The 16101-nt window shown below is 42.6% G+C and overlaps 1 protein-coding gene and 1 long non-coding RNA gene across 3 annotated transcripts in view; one reads left to right on the top strand and one right to left on the bottom strand.

The window, feature by feature from the left end:
* The window catches only part of LOC127592994 (uncharacterized), a 49940-nt gene that overhangs the window by 23130 nt on the left and 10709 nt on the right, over nt 1-16101 (top strand). The gene's annotated exons all lie outside the window — the stretch shown is intronic.
* On the bottom strand, nt 555-10985 carry htr5ab (5-hydroxytryptamine (serotonin) receptor 5A, genome duplicate b). Of its 2 annotated transcripts, none has more exons than XM_052054122.1 (4): nt 10664-10985; nt 4730-5077; nt 3653-4033; nt 555-1121 (listed from the first exon to the last, which is right to left on the bottom strand). In XM_052054122.1, the coding sequence occupies exons 1-4, from the start codon at nt 10718-10720 to the stop codon at nt 789-791; spliced, it is 1119 nt and encodes a 372-aa protein (XP_051910082.1). In that variant the 5' UTR covers nt 10721-10985; the 3' UTR covers nt 555-788. The 2 variants fall into 2 exon arrangements, with proteins under 2 accessions (XP_051910082.1, XP_051910083.1); XM_052054123.1 differs by having other exon boundaries at nt 4730-5091; nt 10664-10803.

The following is a 16101-nucleotide window of genomic DNA, read 5'->3' as shown; positions in this document are numbered from 1 at the left end:
GAAACCGGAGTACCCGGAGAAAACCCACACAGGCCCGGGGAGAACAACAATTTTTTTAAATTAAGCAGGTTCACGTGGGCTAAATGGCCCAAAAAAGTTTCAAGTCTGGACGTTATTTTTTTTTTGCACCATAAATGACAATGGGACTATTTTCCAACAGATGTTTTGAAAGATTCTTGGAAAACTTCCAAATGACCTGAAAATGATCCCGTGGAAATCTTTTCAGGCATTGGTTCTTGAGACTTTTAATTTCATTTTTTGATGGTCGGCTCATGACCACGCCTACCAAGGTTCCTGTTGCTAAGTTCAACTGACTTTCGGTGGCGCAACTGTATTTTTTTTCGTCATCCATCATGGTATGTGTTTTCAATTTGGGTTGGAATCGGACAAAATCTCGTTTTGAAGGACTATGACCCGAAAATGGCAGACTTTTCGGGTAAGTGTTCTTGAGACGTTTTTTTGTGAGTCTACTCATGGTCGACATGCTGAGCAAATTTCACTTTGCGCTACAGAAACAAATTTTAGATTGGGAAAATTTATTTTGGGGGGGGGGGTGTATTTGAATTTAGAAACACCGCTTACATCATTTCACGCGAATTGAAGTCTTAACTCTCTTAACCGTCTCTTGGCGCTCCTTTCAACCATCTCCCGGCCGCATTGAAGCGTTTGCCGCCGTACTAGCAAAGCATTCTTCCTTTGGCATTCAGTCATCTTTTTGGAGAAGTCTGGCTAGGATGGTGACACCAAAAACGACACGGCGAACAGTGTCCGGTCGGTAGTCTTTTGGGTCAACGCTGCCTGGAGAAGAGGTTCCTCAGGGCGTTGTTGTAGTTCTTGTTGAAAGCTGTGTAAATGAGCGGGTTGAAGAAGGAGTTGGAGTAACCAAGCCAGAGGAAGATACTCTTCCAGATGGGCGGGATGTCGCAGGAACACAGCGGCACGATCAGCTCGGTGATAAAAAAGGGGATCCAGCAAAGCACGAAAACTCCGATGAGGATCCCCACCATGAGTGCCGCCTTCTTCTCCTTTTGCTCGCGCCACGTGTCGCCGTCCGTCTGGAAGGTGACGGTGGCGTGGCGCGCCGTGAACACCATCTGGGGCTGCCGGGCCTCCTCTTTCACCTGCGGCGACATCGTTATTTATAGAATGGTACCGCCAAGTAGCGCGACGGGAGTCAAACCGCAAGTGGGAGATGTTATCAACTGATTCTACATTTAGGGTTATTTAGCGTGAAACAGTGTTGTGGGACAGCGCCTTAAGAGCAGATGCGTCTTGTGTATGGTCATTACGGTAATATGTCGACCCCTTGCTCGAGACATGCTGACAACGCAGAGTTCAAACTTAACTCGATCGCTTACGCAGTTGAACACGGAGATAGAGCAGCGGCAAGAGAGTCAATGTTATAACTTGCTGTTGGTTAAGCGAACTGTGTGGCTGTTTTATTAATTACGTTCTACTGACATCTGATCGTTCTGTTGGTGTTTCCTTGAGTATAGCTCCATCTACTGGATGCATAGTAGATTGCGTCTTATAATGCGGTGCGCCCAATGTATGAAAAAAATTACAAAATAGGCCATTCATTGAAGGTGCGCCTCATAATCGAGTGCGCCTTTTAGTGTAGAAAATACGGTAATTATAAACCGTTGGGAAAAAAAGACGGATGTCGTCGCACAGCATTTGAATGAGGGATGTTCTTTGCCACTTTTTTTTCCGACTGATACTCACCGATACCGATGGGTCAAACGGTTGCAGTGTAGCACCACTACTAGCAAGGAAACACTCTTATTTAATTTTTTTGCTTTAAGTATCTGTGGCCAGTATCGGCGTCCTTCACAAGTAATATGTAGCCGTTATCAGCCCGATACAATACCTGGTATCGTTATACTCACACATTGGACTTCGAATTTGGATGTTGTCTAACAGATGTCATGCATTTGAGTGGATGTTTTTTTTTGTTGCTTTTTGACTGAGTAATATCGTGTTAGCTTTGGGCGCTAGCCAGCCGTAGACACATTAGCTCCCGCGCGCCTCCCACTTGCCTGTCTTGACGATCAATACCTCACCCCAATTTTCAACCACGGAGGCTCAGCAACTGGATTATGATTGCCAGCGTGGAGATTTGTCCAGTGGATCAACAAACAAGCGGAGCGTGATGCTTGTGTTTGCCTCGTTACGGCAAACTCAAACCGAGCAACTCAATAATGTCAATAATTGTGATTTCCTTCTTCTTCTGTCTCATGACTCAAGGCCGACTCGTCTTCCTTTTGTTTATCTGCTCGAGGCCTGCATAAAAAATGCGCACACGATTCTATTTGTGCAACAACCTTTTCTCACTTTGGCTGAGGATAATGCATGACATGACGGCAAGAGGAGATGGAGAAAAAAAAATCTAATAAAACTAAACTTGTCGTACTGCTGCTCGAGGGGAGTTCTCTTGCTTGAAACGCTAAGCATTACCTCTGATTCAGCTTCTAATTACTTCCGGAAGATCTTCCGCTTCCAATTCAAGGCTATTTTTTGCATGACAGGCGACTGTGATGGATTGGAAGGAAAATCGGGACTTTAGTTTTTGTCCCCAAAAGGTTGAGTCAGTTTATTAAGATGCCTTTGGTACAAAGACTCTATTTTTATTGTTTCATCTTTTTGCGGGTGCTCGATGAATAGATGAGTGTCCAATCCTTTCGAGCGTGCTGATATTTATAGCCAATCTCGCACATAAAACACCATACAGGAAATGATTCTGATTAGCGGCCAAATACCTTCATGGCTGCAAATAGAAATCATTGGTGGAGTTTAAATCACCACGTTCTCAAAGTGGACAAATGCGGCAAATTGTCAGAAAACATTTTGGGGAAAATTGTAATATTTCTTAAATTTGATATTTTTCACTTAGAAAAAGTGTTAATATAAAAAATATATGTAGGTGATTTTTTTTCTAAATTACAATTATAATATCACCAGAAAAAAAATCATAGATGATGAATGAAATCATTATTTTATTTATGTGTGAAAATTTTTAGAAGAATGTTGAATATTACATAAATTACAATTACAAACAATATTTGCAATACATTTTTAGAAATAAAACACTTTTAAGAAATAAATATTAAATTAAAATAAGGTATGATTTTGTTAGTTTTTTTTTCATGTGGACTTTTGTTTTTTCAAATTCAGTAAGTCTTATTTAGTTTTTACAGTGATTTTGTTAGTTTTCATTTTTTTCAATGCTTTATTTATATTGGATTTTAGTGTTAGTTTTAGTTTTTAACTTCTTTCAATTAAATGCGGTTTTGTTCATTTTTAAAACGGATTTTGTTCTTATTTTTTTAAAGGCTTCATTGATATTAGGTTTAATATTAATTTTCGGGTTTTTTTTGGTATATAGACCATGTATGAAAAAAAGTCACAATTGTGTCATAAAATCAATTACTATTCGATATAACGACCTTCCTTCTTCCATATGTCCGTACAATAATACATACATACTTCAATCAATGTACAAAATTGACAAATATGAAAATGGACATTTTTGCTCTAATTGTAGTTAGCTAATCGTTGTTGTTATTTCATTTTATAGTGTTTTTTAAAAATTACTTTTACTTTGCTAACTATAAAAACCTTGATTCGTTGCGGCGTCAGTGTTGCTAATCACCTCTGCCATGGGTGTGATGGTGTTGCTCTTGCGGGAGCCAATCCGGAATTTGGCCGCCTTGTAGATCTTCCAGTAGACGAAGAGCACCACGCAGAGTGGCAGGTAGAACGCGCCGAAGGTGGAGAAGATGGTGTAAGACGGCTCCTGGCTCACCTGGCACTTCATGCCCTCGGTGTATGTCTCGCCCCAGCCGAAGAGCGGCGAGAGCGAGATGATAGCCGACAGTAGCCACGTCAGGGCGATCATCACATTGGAGATCTTCTTGCGTGTCTTCAGGGTGTACTCCAGATGGCGCGTGATAGACCAGTAGCGGTCCAAAGCGATGGCCGTCACGTTCCAGATACTAGCCGTACAGCACAGCACGTCAAAGGAGATCCATACCTGGTGCGGTGCATGTTACGTAAGGAAAAAAGAAAATGTTTACTGTATATTCTACAGTAAGGCGCTTCGGATTATAAAACACACCTTCAATGAATGGCCTATTTTAAAACGGGTTTCATATATAGGCACATAGAATAGGAGCTACAATAGTGGCTGCGGTTGCGCTATGCATCCACAAGATGGTGCTACGCTAAAGGGAATACAATACAATAAAGCTTTAATTATATAGACTAGCATTCACAACCGCTGCAGCTGTAACAAAGCCATTAGAACTGATCACAAACCTCGTGGGCTCACATCCACAAGGGGCTAAATATCCTTAGAAGTTTTGCTCGTGTCCTTCTTCCTTCGTTGAGTCAGTAGGTAACTACGGTTTTGGTATTATGTTTGTTTCATAATGGCTGCACAGAGCTTCGAATGCTTTTAGGTGCGCCTTGTAGTGCGGAAAATACGGTATTTCCATTGAAGACAATTCGAATCTTGCAATAAAAAAAAAAGTTACAAGTAGTAGTATGAGTATGATTTTTTAGGTACATAGTTGTATTGGCTATATTTTTTTAAACAATGCAAAATATTATGAAAATAGTCCACAATAACCTACTAATATTCCAGGAAAAAAAGCCAAATATTACAATGAAAGTAAAAGCAATTTTACCCCCAATAAGTTTATTTATTAATCATCAAGATAATCCACACCTGGCAGAGCACTCGGCCCAGCTTCCACAGGCGTCCATTCAGCTCGTGAACCAGACTCAGCGGCATCACCAGCGCCGCCACCATCACGTCGGAGATGGCCATCGAAGCCACCAGGTTGTGCGGCACCCGGTGGAAGGTGCGCACCCGCAGGATGGTCACCAGAACCAACAGGTTCCACACGAAAGTGGCCACGGCCAGCATGGCCAGCAGTGTCAGCGTCAGCACGCTGAACAGCGAGAACGGCCGGTACGTGTCGCCGCCCGAGCCGGGCCCGCTGGCGTTGGCCCCGCTGGCATTGTGAGATGTCATGCTAGGCCATTCCAAAATGGACGTCGAGTCATTCTGCATCTGGAAGACAACAACTGGGAGTAAATTGATGGATGGATAGATAGGCTGTATATGGACGGGCACGGTGATTGACTGCTAGCACGTTCGCCTCACATTGCGGCGGTGCTGGGTTCAATTCCAGGCCTCAGCTTTCCTGTGTGGAGTTTGCATGTTCTCCCCAGGCCTGTGTGGGTTTTCTCCGGGTACTCCGGTTTCCTCCCAGATTCATGGCAGGCTAATTGAACACTCAAAATCGTCCCTCGGTGTGAGTTTGAGCGTGGATGGTTGTTCGTCTATGTGTGCCCTGCGATTGGCTTGCGACCAGTTCAGGGTGTACCCCGCCTACTGTCCGAAAACAGCTCGGATAGGCTCCAGCACTCCCGCAATGCTCCTGAGGGCCTAGAACTCAAATGGAATTCATCATAACATCTCAATACGTTTGTGAGTACAGCACTAATAATAGTCTTTCTACACAGAGGATAAAGATAATATGCCGGTGAGTACAGATCAATCGGTTGCCCACGCATCAGTGTAACAGACGCAAATTACAATTTTTACGCCAACAGGGCCTTTCTTGAGCCATTTGTTTGGCTGTTTTGGATGCAACTGTTGTAATTTTCTTTATTTTGGACTTATTTTAACCGTACACTTAAACTAGCTTGATGACGTCTTTCTGCTTAATTGAAATTTTCCCCCCAAACTGCCACCATACAAATATTGACAACATACATTAAGTCTGACGATTGTGTAGTTTTTTTTTCTTAGTATGACACACATTCTCTCGGGAAGCCGTTTAAGCGATTTTTTTTTTCTCGCAACGGTGAAAAAGCCACTTGAGTGTCTTATCCAGGGTTGTCAGCCAGGTTGCCGACAACCTTTGAAGTGCAATTTCCCGATGGCGTTAAAAGGCCTTACAGCGCCACTCAGGGAGTTCTTTTACCACGGGAACAAAAAGAAACATTCCTATTTCTTATCCCTCCCCGTTCCGCTGCCCGCCTTCATTTTGCATCGTCAGTAGTCCGTTACGAGTACTTTTTTTTTTTTTTGAAGATGGAAGCACGTTTAACCCTTTCATGCACCCTGTAACCTAATCACACTTTAAGCTGTCCACTGTAGTAACCACTGTCCCTGAAAGGGTTCAGGCCACGCTGAACTGAAAAATAGGAACATTTGACTGAAGAATGGAGCCCAAATAATATGAGAAACCAAACACGGTAGGTGCTTGTTGCTCCAAATGTTGCGGAATGTTAAGGCCAGTTCCATTTTTTTTTTCACTGTCAACTGACATCGGCAGTCATCGAATCAATCCTGTGTTCTTCCATCACGGTTTGGTTTGGGGCCGCCACAAAAAAGGACAAAATCCGACTTCAACGGACAGTTAGGATGGCAGAAAAAATCGTTGGCACCGCCCTACCCACTCTTGAGGACTTGCACACTGCAAGAATAAAGACAAGGGCACTGAAAATCCTCCTGGATCCCCCGCACCCTGCCCACCACCTTTTTCAGCCACTCCCCTCAGGCAGACGCTACAGATCCATGCGCACCAAATCCAGTAGACACTTAAACAGCTTCTTCCCTCTAGCCATTAACTCCTTAAACAGTCACTGACGTAGTCACTCTTCTTGCACCACAAAATGGTACTACAAAACTACTGGTTACTCTAAAATGGTTCAATGATTTTGTTGTTTACGATGATACTAGTGCAGCGTGTTATACCGGAGAAAGATTCCTTGTGTGTTCTACATACTTGGCCAATAAAGATGATTCTGATTCTGATTCTGATTTGAGCTTTTCTTTCAAGTACAGTATAGGGAAAGAAGTTTCAATCTTTGCGCTTCCCTCCTCCACCTCGCGTCTCTCTCCAAAGAAACACGTCCAGTCCGGCTAACTAATGCATGTGCACGGATATGCGCCAGGGCACCTACATATGACTTATTTATGATGTAAGACTTCCAAAAATGAAATGTTTCTGCTTTAATGTTGCATTTCTTGGAATGTAAAATCAATAATAAAAAAAAGATCAAAGGGATTCTGAATATTTGCAGTTTGTTATATTTAGATCACTGTAAATCTAACTTTAATATTCTTCAGAAAAGTATATTTCAAGAAACCAGGTAGTATTTATTTTGGTGTTTTGGGGAAACAAAAAAAAAATTGTCTTAAAAATATCTGTATTTTTAGCTCCCTCTTGTGGCATAAAAAAGAATCACCACGTACCATAAGTACAAGTCAGTTATGTTTAACTTTTTTTGGACAATACATTTGCATTTGATCTTTCTGAACTTTTTGGTCTAAGTTTTTGCTTAACTTGTATCTGCAATGCATTTTTGCTCATGAATTATTTCAGTAAGAAAATAAATTAAAATAATGTATATATTGTATATATATTATATATATATCGTCCTACATTGAAGCACACTGTTAATGTTTTTTTAAAATGTAGTGCTTGGCGTAAAACGTTTTTAGAACCACTGCCTTTCAAACCAGCCATAAGCGGCCTACTCATTCCTTACGTGAGTGCGCAGGGATTTCCGCGGATCATGCCAAGTGTTTCGACATGCCTCGTTGAATATTTCATTTTCACCACAGGTCATATCTTCACGCCAATAAATTCGCATCACCTGACTCCCTCTCCGATTCTGTATTCCGTCCGACGGCTTCCATCCGTCTGACCATCCGGGCCGTCTATAAGTGATGCGTCCTGGAAAAATCTTCACATAACCTTGACCCTGGCCTGTTAAGTGGATCTGGTTGCCTGTAATATTCATGCGGTCATTCATTTTACATGGCAGCGCTTGTGACACAGCCAAAGGGTGTGTTAGCAGAAGAGCGTTTTCCGTTTTTTTATATTTTTTTATTCACGTTGGTAGATGGAACTCCGAGATAGAAATAAATATCACCACCTGAACTTTTGTAACACCGTCCGACATGAACCAGGAACTTGTCTGTCAAGTCACAATATCGCAAGGGAAACAAGTCTTAAAAAAAGTCATTTGAGAAAATAGAGTTATACGAGCATAAAGATATAATGTACTGAGAAAATATTATGACAAAAATAAACTCATAATAAAGTATGAACCCCCTTCATGGACAGCGGCTACTACAGCGGACAACTTATCGGGTTATGAGGTTACAAGCTGTCATTATTTGTGCATGGAATATAATTTGGGAAGAAAAACTTGGATAAGAAACTGCTCATCAATTAAATGGCATCCTCCGCGAACCAGGACATGCAAAAAAAGGTGCTTCGACAGGCACTTTATTTTGCAGAGGGCTCCTTGTCAGGTTTTATTCGAACTGGGCGCTTTGAATCAATAAGATCTCATTGCTTTGCTTTTTACGGTCTAATTGTTGGCTTGGTTGGCGAGCTTCAAATCGGGTGAGTATTTCTTGGTAGGTTGCGGAAAAATAAAATAAATAAATAATCTATCACTCACGGGGTTTCATCCAAAAGGTCCACCAAAGTAATCACAATAGCAGCCGGCTATGACATATATACTGTATATGACAGTCCTTTTCAATCTCTTGGCATCGCACTCCAATGAAGGGCCCCTTTACCCGCTGTTGTTCCGGCTCCTATTAGCACACCTAACAGCCATGAAATTGGAAAGCTGTCGTGAGGGCGAAGCCGAGCGAAAAGCAATCCCTATCTCATAATCGGGTTTTGCATCCACACCGAAGGAGACCCCTTGGCCGCTGACGTCACAAGAGAGTAAAACAGATGATGGGGAGAAAGATGGAGACGCATACTGATTTTTTTTTTCCCTTGCCTCAGATCAGAGTCAGCCAAAGCCCATTTTTTAGCTGCCTGAGCGATTAATTAATTGCGATCTCTCTGGTCTGCTTAGAAAAATGGCGGGGCTAACAATCATAAATGTGACCATCTCGAATCGAACAACCCGTGGATTCTGTGATTGTGTTGTGAAAATGAACGATAGCCAATTCGAAGCAGAGACTGGGAATGTTGGAGCTCAACATTGTCAGGTTGGTTATCTTGGTTAGTTCGTCATTTCCATTCAAATAAGCAAGTCACCAGACGTCTTTGAAAGATAATCAGGAGCGATAATTCAGTTGTTTATGCTAAAAAAAAAAATCTCTCCAATTTGCGAGAAAACGCTCCGGGCTTTTGAATTTGTTCAATATTTTGTAACAGGGGCGGCCCGGTAGTCCAGTGGTTAGCACGTCGGCTTCACAGTGCATAGGTACCGGGTTCAATTCCAGCTCTGGACTCCCTGTGTGGAGTTTGCGTGTTCTCCCCGGGCCTGCGTGGGTTTTCTCCGGGTGCTCCGGTTTCCTGTCACATTTCAAAAACATGCATGGCAGGCTGATTGGACACTCTAAATTGTCCCTAGGTGTGAGTGTGGGCGCGAATGGTTGTTCGTCTCTGTGTGCCCTGCGATTGGCTGGCAACTGATTCAGGGTGTACCCCGCCTACTGCCCGAAGACGGCTGGAATAGGCTCCAGCACCCCCACAACCCTTGTGAGCATCAAGCGGTTCGGAAAATGGATGGATGGATTTTGTAACAGCAAATCGTGATTGTTATGTGAAAATTAACGAGAGTCAGTTTAGAATGCCATGCGTCTAAATAATCTCCCTCCATTGAAATGAATGGAAATGCGATCAATCCGTTCCAAACCCCAATAAAATAATACCAACAGTTTTCAAACAAACATCGTTATAATGAAATGTAAATAATTAAACAGTGCGTCACTGTGTGTCCCTCTGGTGTGCACATCTTGACCACTAGGGGTCAGTATAATGTATAATGCCTCAGCAAGCTTTTCAAAAAAAAATTTTTTTTTAGGGGTATTGTCTTCAAATATCCTTTGCTCAAAGCATTATAATACCACTATATTGATTCGAATTTAATCTGCTCATCGATTGCGTTTTGCATTGAGTGTTAGCGGTAAGATAGCAGCTCAGCTGACAAAACAACCGCACTACCGCAAGCTGTTCATCTATCCATTTTTCTCGCATTTGTCCTCAACGGGGTCACTGGTGAGCAGGGAACACCCTGTCCTGGTTGTCAGCCAATCACAGCGCACACAAAGACAGACAACACTCGCAATCTCACTTTTTGAATTTTCAAAGAACCTAAAGTGAATGTTGTGGCGGAAGCTGGAGAAAACTCTGCCAACGGTGACCCGAAAAATAATAATTAAGATATCCTTTATTTGTGTCGCAATGGGAAAATTTACAGTCAGAGTTCAGAAAGGAAAACACGGGGTAGGGAGAGGGAAAAAAAATAACTTGAGAAAGAAATTGTGAAAGGAACATTTTTTTTCCGATTTCAGTTCTGCACCATTTGTTTCACTTGTGCAATTTTTTCCCCTTTTTTTTCTTCCCTCGCATTTGAGCTTTTTACATCATGCAGGTGTCGACATGATGCCTTTCATCTCCTTTTTTTTCTTTTTTCCTTTCAAGCCTCACAAAACACAGCAAAAACTTGCCCTGCAACAACTTTGGAAATAATCCGGGCTCCGCGTCCCGCTGGATTCCTGAACACTCCCAGGCGTCACGAGACACTTGTTACATGACATGTTGTGAACTAGATCGCAGTCTGAGAGGAGGGGCATGAATAACTAGAAGCAAACGGCGGTACTCACCCCGTTTACCGATCCAGCGTCAAGTGCGGCAGAAAGTGCTCCGTGCATGGTTTGCATGCATCCATCGTCGCCTGGGGGACTAGGAAGCGGGGGTGCTGGGGGGGTACTGATGGCTCAGTGTGTTGGTGCGTTTTGACTACACGCACACAGTGAACATGAGGGATGAACCACGTCAATTGGTGTGAGGGAGAGTACTGGGGTGGGGGGGGCTAGGGGATGCTTCTGAGGCGGGAGAGGTGGGAGGCTGATTCTGAGTCCATTTCACATCGTAAATGCTGCATTCTCCTCAGCGAAGTGAAGAAGGATGCATGGAGGAGGGGGGGGGGGGTCGCGGGGGGATGGGGGGCTGCCTTATCGGAAGCGACGATGCAACGGCGGATGCAGATGACGTCTTTATCTTGTTTCTTTGACAACGTTGCCGCCTCCTTTGAACCACTCCGCTGCACCGCTCAAATGTGGGTGGGGCGGTGGGGGGATTGCTCTCGGATCCTGCAGCTCCACGGATAACACACGTGGCCACTTGTTGTCACCCAAACGAGGGAGGGGGATGGTGGTAATATGAAAATGATGTCTCCTCGAAATATCCACGAAAAATGCCAGGCTGCTTTCAGAGCACATTGGTTACTTTTGAGGTTGAAGATTGGAAGCTGGTTCGCATTATTGACAGTTTTAACCCCGGAGAACCCAAAAACCCTTTTCTTCTTTGGAAAATGATGAATTTTACATTAAATATATATGTTCACTGAACACCAAAATATATGTTTTTTTTTCCAAATATTTAATGCTTTAATCCTAATTTAGGATTAAGGCCAAATTTGACCCTTTGGGATTTAAGGGTAGCATTTGAATAGCAGAATTTATAGGGACCAAATGGTTTCTCCAGGGTTAAATATATTTATTACAGCACCCTCCCTCCAAACACACCTCTCAAACTGTTTTTTATGTAAATGTCTATCCGCGTTTTTCGAAGAAAAAAAAAAAACGGTCTGGGTTTTGGAAAATAACCTATATACTGTACTGTACAAAGTTTTTTTCCCACTGCATTTCGGTGGGCGTCAGTTGTACAAAAATGTACAACGCAACCCAGGGAAGTTTGGACATATTGACCCCTCTTTGGCCCAGATTGGTTTTTTTTTCCTCACTTTTTGAAAACGTTGACAAAAGTTGCTAAATCTAGCAAGCAAACGTCTCCATTAAGGCCAGAAAAAAGTTTGTTTTTACATTTTGGAAAAAGAGTCATCAAGTCGGCACCACTTTTGCCCCACAGCAGAAACCGCCACTGTTAATTTTTTTGTTTTAAACGCTAGAATTGAAATATTAAATGATCAATTTACTTAAAAATATATTTTTTATGGTTGTTCTTTCGAGTTTGATTTCAAGTTGTGTTTTAGTAGTCAAATCAATACTTTTATTTTGAAATCGGTGAATCATTGCATTGATGAATCATGATTTCACGATCGGTCAAAACGATCGTTATTATTTTTTTCCCGCAATCGCCCAGACCGAGTTTAACCCTTTGAAGGACAGCGGTTACTACAGTGGACAAGCTTATCGTGTAATCAGGTTACAGGGTGCATGAACGGGTTAAACGACTCTGATGAGTCCAATTTATGCAAAAGGTTACTCAAGTAAAGGTATTGGAATAAATGTAGGGCATCACTACTTGCCCCTGGTGGGGATTTGTTGCTTCGTTAACATGGAAGCTAACCCCGAGCGTGAGGTTAAATCCTCCTTCGCCACACACATTCCTTGATTTAAGCAAAGTTGTGTTATCTAATGTCCGCGTATGCTAATAAAGGCTTCCCTCGCTAATCCCGGGGATTTGTTTCAACCACCTGTCCAAACGGTAGAAGTGGTCGGCACTCTCCTCCCATCGGTCCCAGCGGGCTTCGCACTTTCTCCCGCTGTTGATACCCGCGTCGTGTGGATTTTCTTTCGGCATGATGATGCAAGCTTCAGAAAGCGATCCTTCAAGTCAATCTTTCAATTTCACCAGGCTCTGGAAAAAAAAATCTCTTTGCTTCATTTTTCGACACGGCGTTTTAAATGCAGATGTATTGCATGGATCGCTTTTACCTTGGCGGTCTTACGAGGGGCTGTGAACAAAAAAAAATATGAGGCAACCCTCAAACAAATATGTATCGTGGGATTTTACATGGAACATTGAGTTTCGGTGTTACCTCGCTGTATCATCATTCAACATCCTCGGCCTCGATTCATAGTCATTTTTAAAAAAATATATGAACCGTGTCCATTTGTCTATTCTGGAAGTGTGTTGTTGTTACACTGCGGTTGGCCTATCTCAGCGGGCTTTCTAAATCTACCTGCGACGTCACGACCCTGGTCTTGTATGTCTCCAGCAGGTGGCAGTGGAGGGCTTCTCTTCCAGCCTTGCACACCTGCTGCCAATTTAATCGTCACGATTAAACCACGTATTTAAGGACTGCCGAGTCGCTTGTCTTGTCGGATTATTGACCTTGTTGCTGCTCTTGCTCAAGTGTTGTTTTTCCAGACCTCTCGATCTCGTCCTTGTCGCTTTTGCCGCGAGTTCCTCAGTAGTAAGTATTGTTATTATTTTGTCTTTGCTCTTGTTTTGTTGTTGTGTAATTGGACTCTTGTCGTTTTGTGTATATTCTCGGCGTTTCTATTACCTTGCCTTTTTGTTTTTTGCCTTTTTTTTCCTGGCTCCTTGTGACCAGCGATTTCGGTCTAAACTTTGTCGGTATGCTTTTGTTTGTAAATCTAAATTTTTCTTTCGGATTTTTGTTTGCATCTACATTTGCGAGATCCAATGACCGTTCTGTTCGCCCGCGAACTGTGTCATAAAGGAAGCCATACCAAATGAAGAATTTGGAAAAAATTGTTTCGCCCTTCCACTACCAAGCTGATAGTAATTCCTCCCTTTTTTGTGGAAAAATATTGAACACCCCAAAAAAATTGCAAGCATAAACTGTATGTATGTCCGTGTAAATGCATGTTTCTTTAAAAGGTGGATCTTGCTGGGTTGAAGTATGATGTCACTGACCTTAGTGGTCCACAACTGCCGCTAGCAGTCTGTGGCCACAGGACTTGTTTCAAAATCTGCTAATATTTCTATGGCCCTACTGATCTGATCTGGAGCCTTATCTGGCACATCCAGACAAAAAAAAAATCTCCGTACAATTTAACGTCTTCAATAATCCTCGCTTGCATGTTTTTGGATTGCGGGAGGGATTCGAACCCAAGACCTTAAATATGAGACAAACAAATTGCGAGCTCATCATGCTGTCTAAAATGAGATTTATTTTCTCACAACTATAAAAAATCGTTTTGGTTGGGAATACTTGAGCGAGACATGATGCGACTTGCTATGACTATGCAAGAGTTATGCAACCTATTTGACTGGCAGGTATTGAGATTGCTAATCATTTATTGAAGGTATGACGCAACAACAACAACAAAAACCAGAAACAGTGGCGTTTTATCTTTATGGCGTCAAGCCTCTCAATATAAAAAACCCGAATGAATTTGGTCTCATCTGGCGTTTTACTTAAGAAAAAGTGAAATAGGAGCGCCGCGCCTCGCCTGAGGCGTCATGGTCGTTTCATCGATTTCATGGCGGTAATTTATAACCGTGACCTTGTCCCTCTCACTCTTTCATTTCTCTCCGCGTCTGGGCCGTAAATAGGCCAGGAATCACATACTTCTACCTACGATTTACCACAAGACTGACAACTTCGCCCAGTGGGTCTTGGGTGCAATGGACAAAGAAAGAAAAATGGCAATCCAAACGTCATTTGTCTTCAATTGGAACAACAGCAAGTGTTTTTTTTTTCCTTCTCATTCACAGTTGTGAGGGTCCTGAATAGATGCAGCTTTGTGATTTAGTGACTTCTTTTAAAAGACTTGAGGGTTTAAAAAAAAACACTGTTGTGGCTTTCCCGTGATTTATCGCCTTGTTCAGTTTAGCGTCTGTTTATTAGATGCTGTGTTTTACGGGCTGGACTTGAAACAGGCTTTTTTAAGCCTCACAATTTAGTTAACTGCAGTTTTTGAGCCAAGGCGCTTATTTTACGAATGAAAAATCTCCCGGCACGTCGCAAAACAAAAATGATGGCTAAAAAGTTCAGCCTCGTCTATCAATTGAGATGCATCACTTCAAAATACTTCCTTTGACACTTACGGCTGGTGTCAGAACTTGGACGTCAAAACCCGGAATGGGTGACGTTTTCAATCGATAACTGAGGGGGACGTTCTACAGAAAAAAAAATGGAAATAACACTCAATATCTGTTGCAGGTTGAAACAAGCAGGCGGGGGCTAATAATCAGACTGGCACAACAGGAAAGGTAAGTGACCGAAATAAGAGTAGATTCGTTCTTTCAAAGTAATACAGGAAGTGACCAGACGAACAACTCACTCTTTTGAGTTTTGTACAAAAGAGCACAATTTTTTGGAAATGTTATGTTGATGATTCATTTGTACTTTTTGGGTTAAATGAAGAACCCAAATAGTTGGGTCAGTCCCTGTTTGACCCATATTGAGATATTTTGGACGAAACTTTTTTTTCGAGTGGATGTGAATTCGTCAATAGTGAACCGTACACAGATACGTCGTGGTCATTTACAACCATCAAGTTTCCCGGTGTGTGTGTGTGTGTTTGTGTGCGTGTGTGTGTGTGCGTGTTTTTCCTCCGATCCCACGTATGCACACACACGCACACAACGTTAGCTTGACGCTATCTGTATTCACACATCCCGTATGGTAATGATGTCCGTTCGCACCGCCCCTTCCCAATTACCGCAGCGATCGAGGCGCCGAGGGTTCAACCAGGAAAGAGGCGCCGAGCTCAGCACGTTTCCGGAGAACGCCACGAGGAGCATGAACACTTAGTCCTCGAAGGTGCGTCAACAAAATGCAAGGGCGCAAATGTATTTATGGATTGGCTCGCTGTGACAGTGACCTCACATGAGCTCCATGGTCACGGCGACGGCCCCAACCCGCTTTCAGTTGTTTGAAATAGACGAGATGAATAAACTCCTATGAATAAACCAACACAACAGTGATGATTGATATTCCCCAAACGCACCTCCGTTAAAAAAAAAAAAAAAAAAAAATATATATATATATATATATGAGGTGTGATTGGGAGCACGAATGGTTGTCTCTGTGTGCCCTGCAATTGGCCGGCAACCGGTTCAGGGTGTCCCCCACCTACTGCCCGAAGAGCTGGGATAAGCTCCAGCACACCCCGTGACCCGTGTGAGGATAAAGCGGATCGGAAAATGGATCAATCAGTCACTGAAAGTGTTGTAGTGTCGCCACATAGACGCTATTTAACAGCGGAATCTGTCATCTGTTTCGCTCGAAACGAAAAAAAAAGGAAATCGCTTCATGCGTAAAAAAAGCGAGAATAAGTGGATCCCCGAAATAGCAGACACCGAAAAAAGGGTATTTTCA

This window comes from Hippocampus zosterae, chromosome 20, assembly GCF_025434085.1.
Source record: "Hippocampus zosterae strain Florida chromosome 20, ASM2543408v3, whole genome shotgun sequence".
In the NCBI taxonomy this organism is placed as follows: Eukaryota; Metazoa; Chordata; class Actinopteri; order Syngnathiformes; family Syngnathidae; genus Hippocampus; species Hippocampus zosterae.
This window is presented reverse-complemented; position numbering and strand designations above follow the sequence as displayed.

Bases quoted from the DNA above. Each gene is read 5' to 3' on its own strand.
- htr5ab (XM_052054122.1), bottom strand. From the start codon at position 10,720: ATGCAAACCATGCACGGAGCACTTTCTGCCGCACTTGACGCTGGATCG. The intron at 4,034-4,729 runs GTGTGGATTATC...GCACCGCACCAG, and splicing joins TGGGCCGAGTGCTCTGCCAG to GTATGGATCTCCTTTGACGT. The intron at 1,122-3,652 runs GTGATTAGCAAC...ATGTCGCCGCAG, and splicing joins CCATCACACCCATGGCAGAG to GTGAAAGAGGAGGCCCGGCA.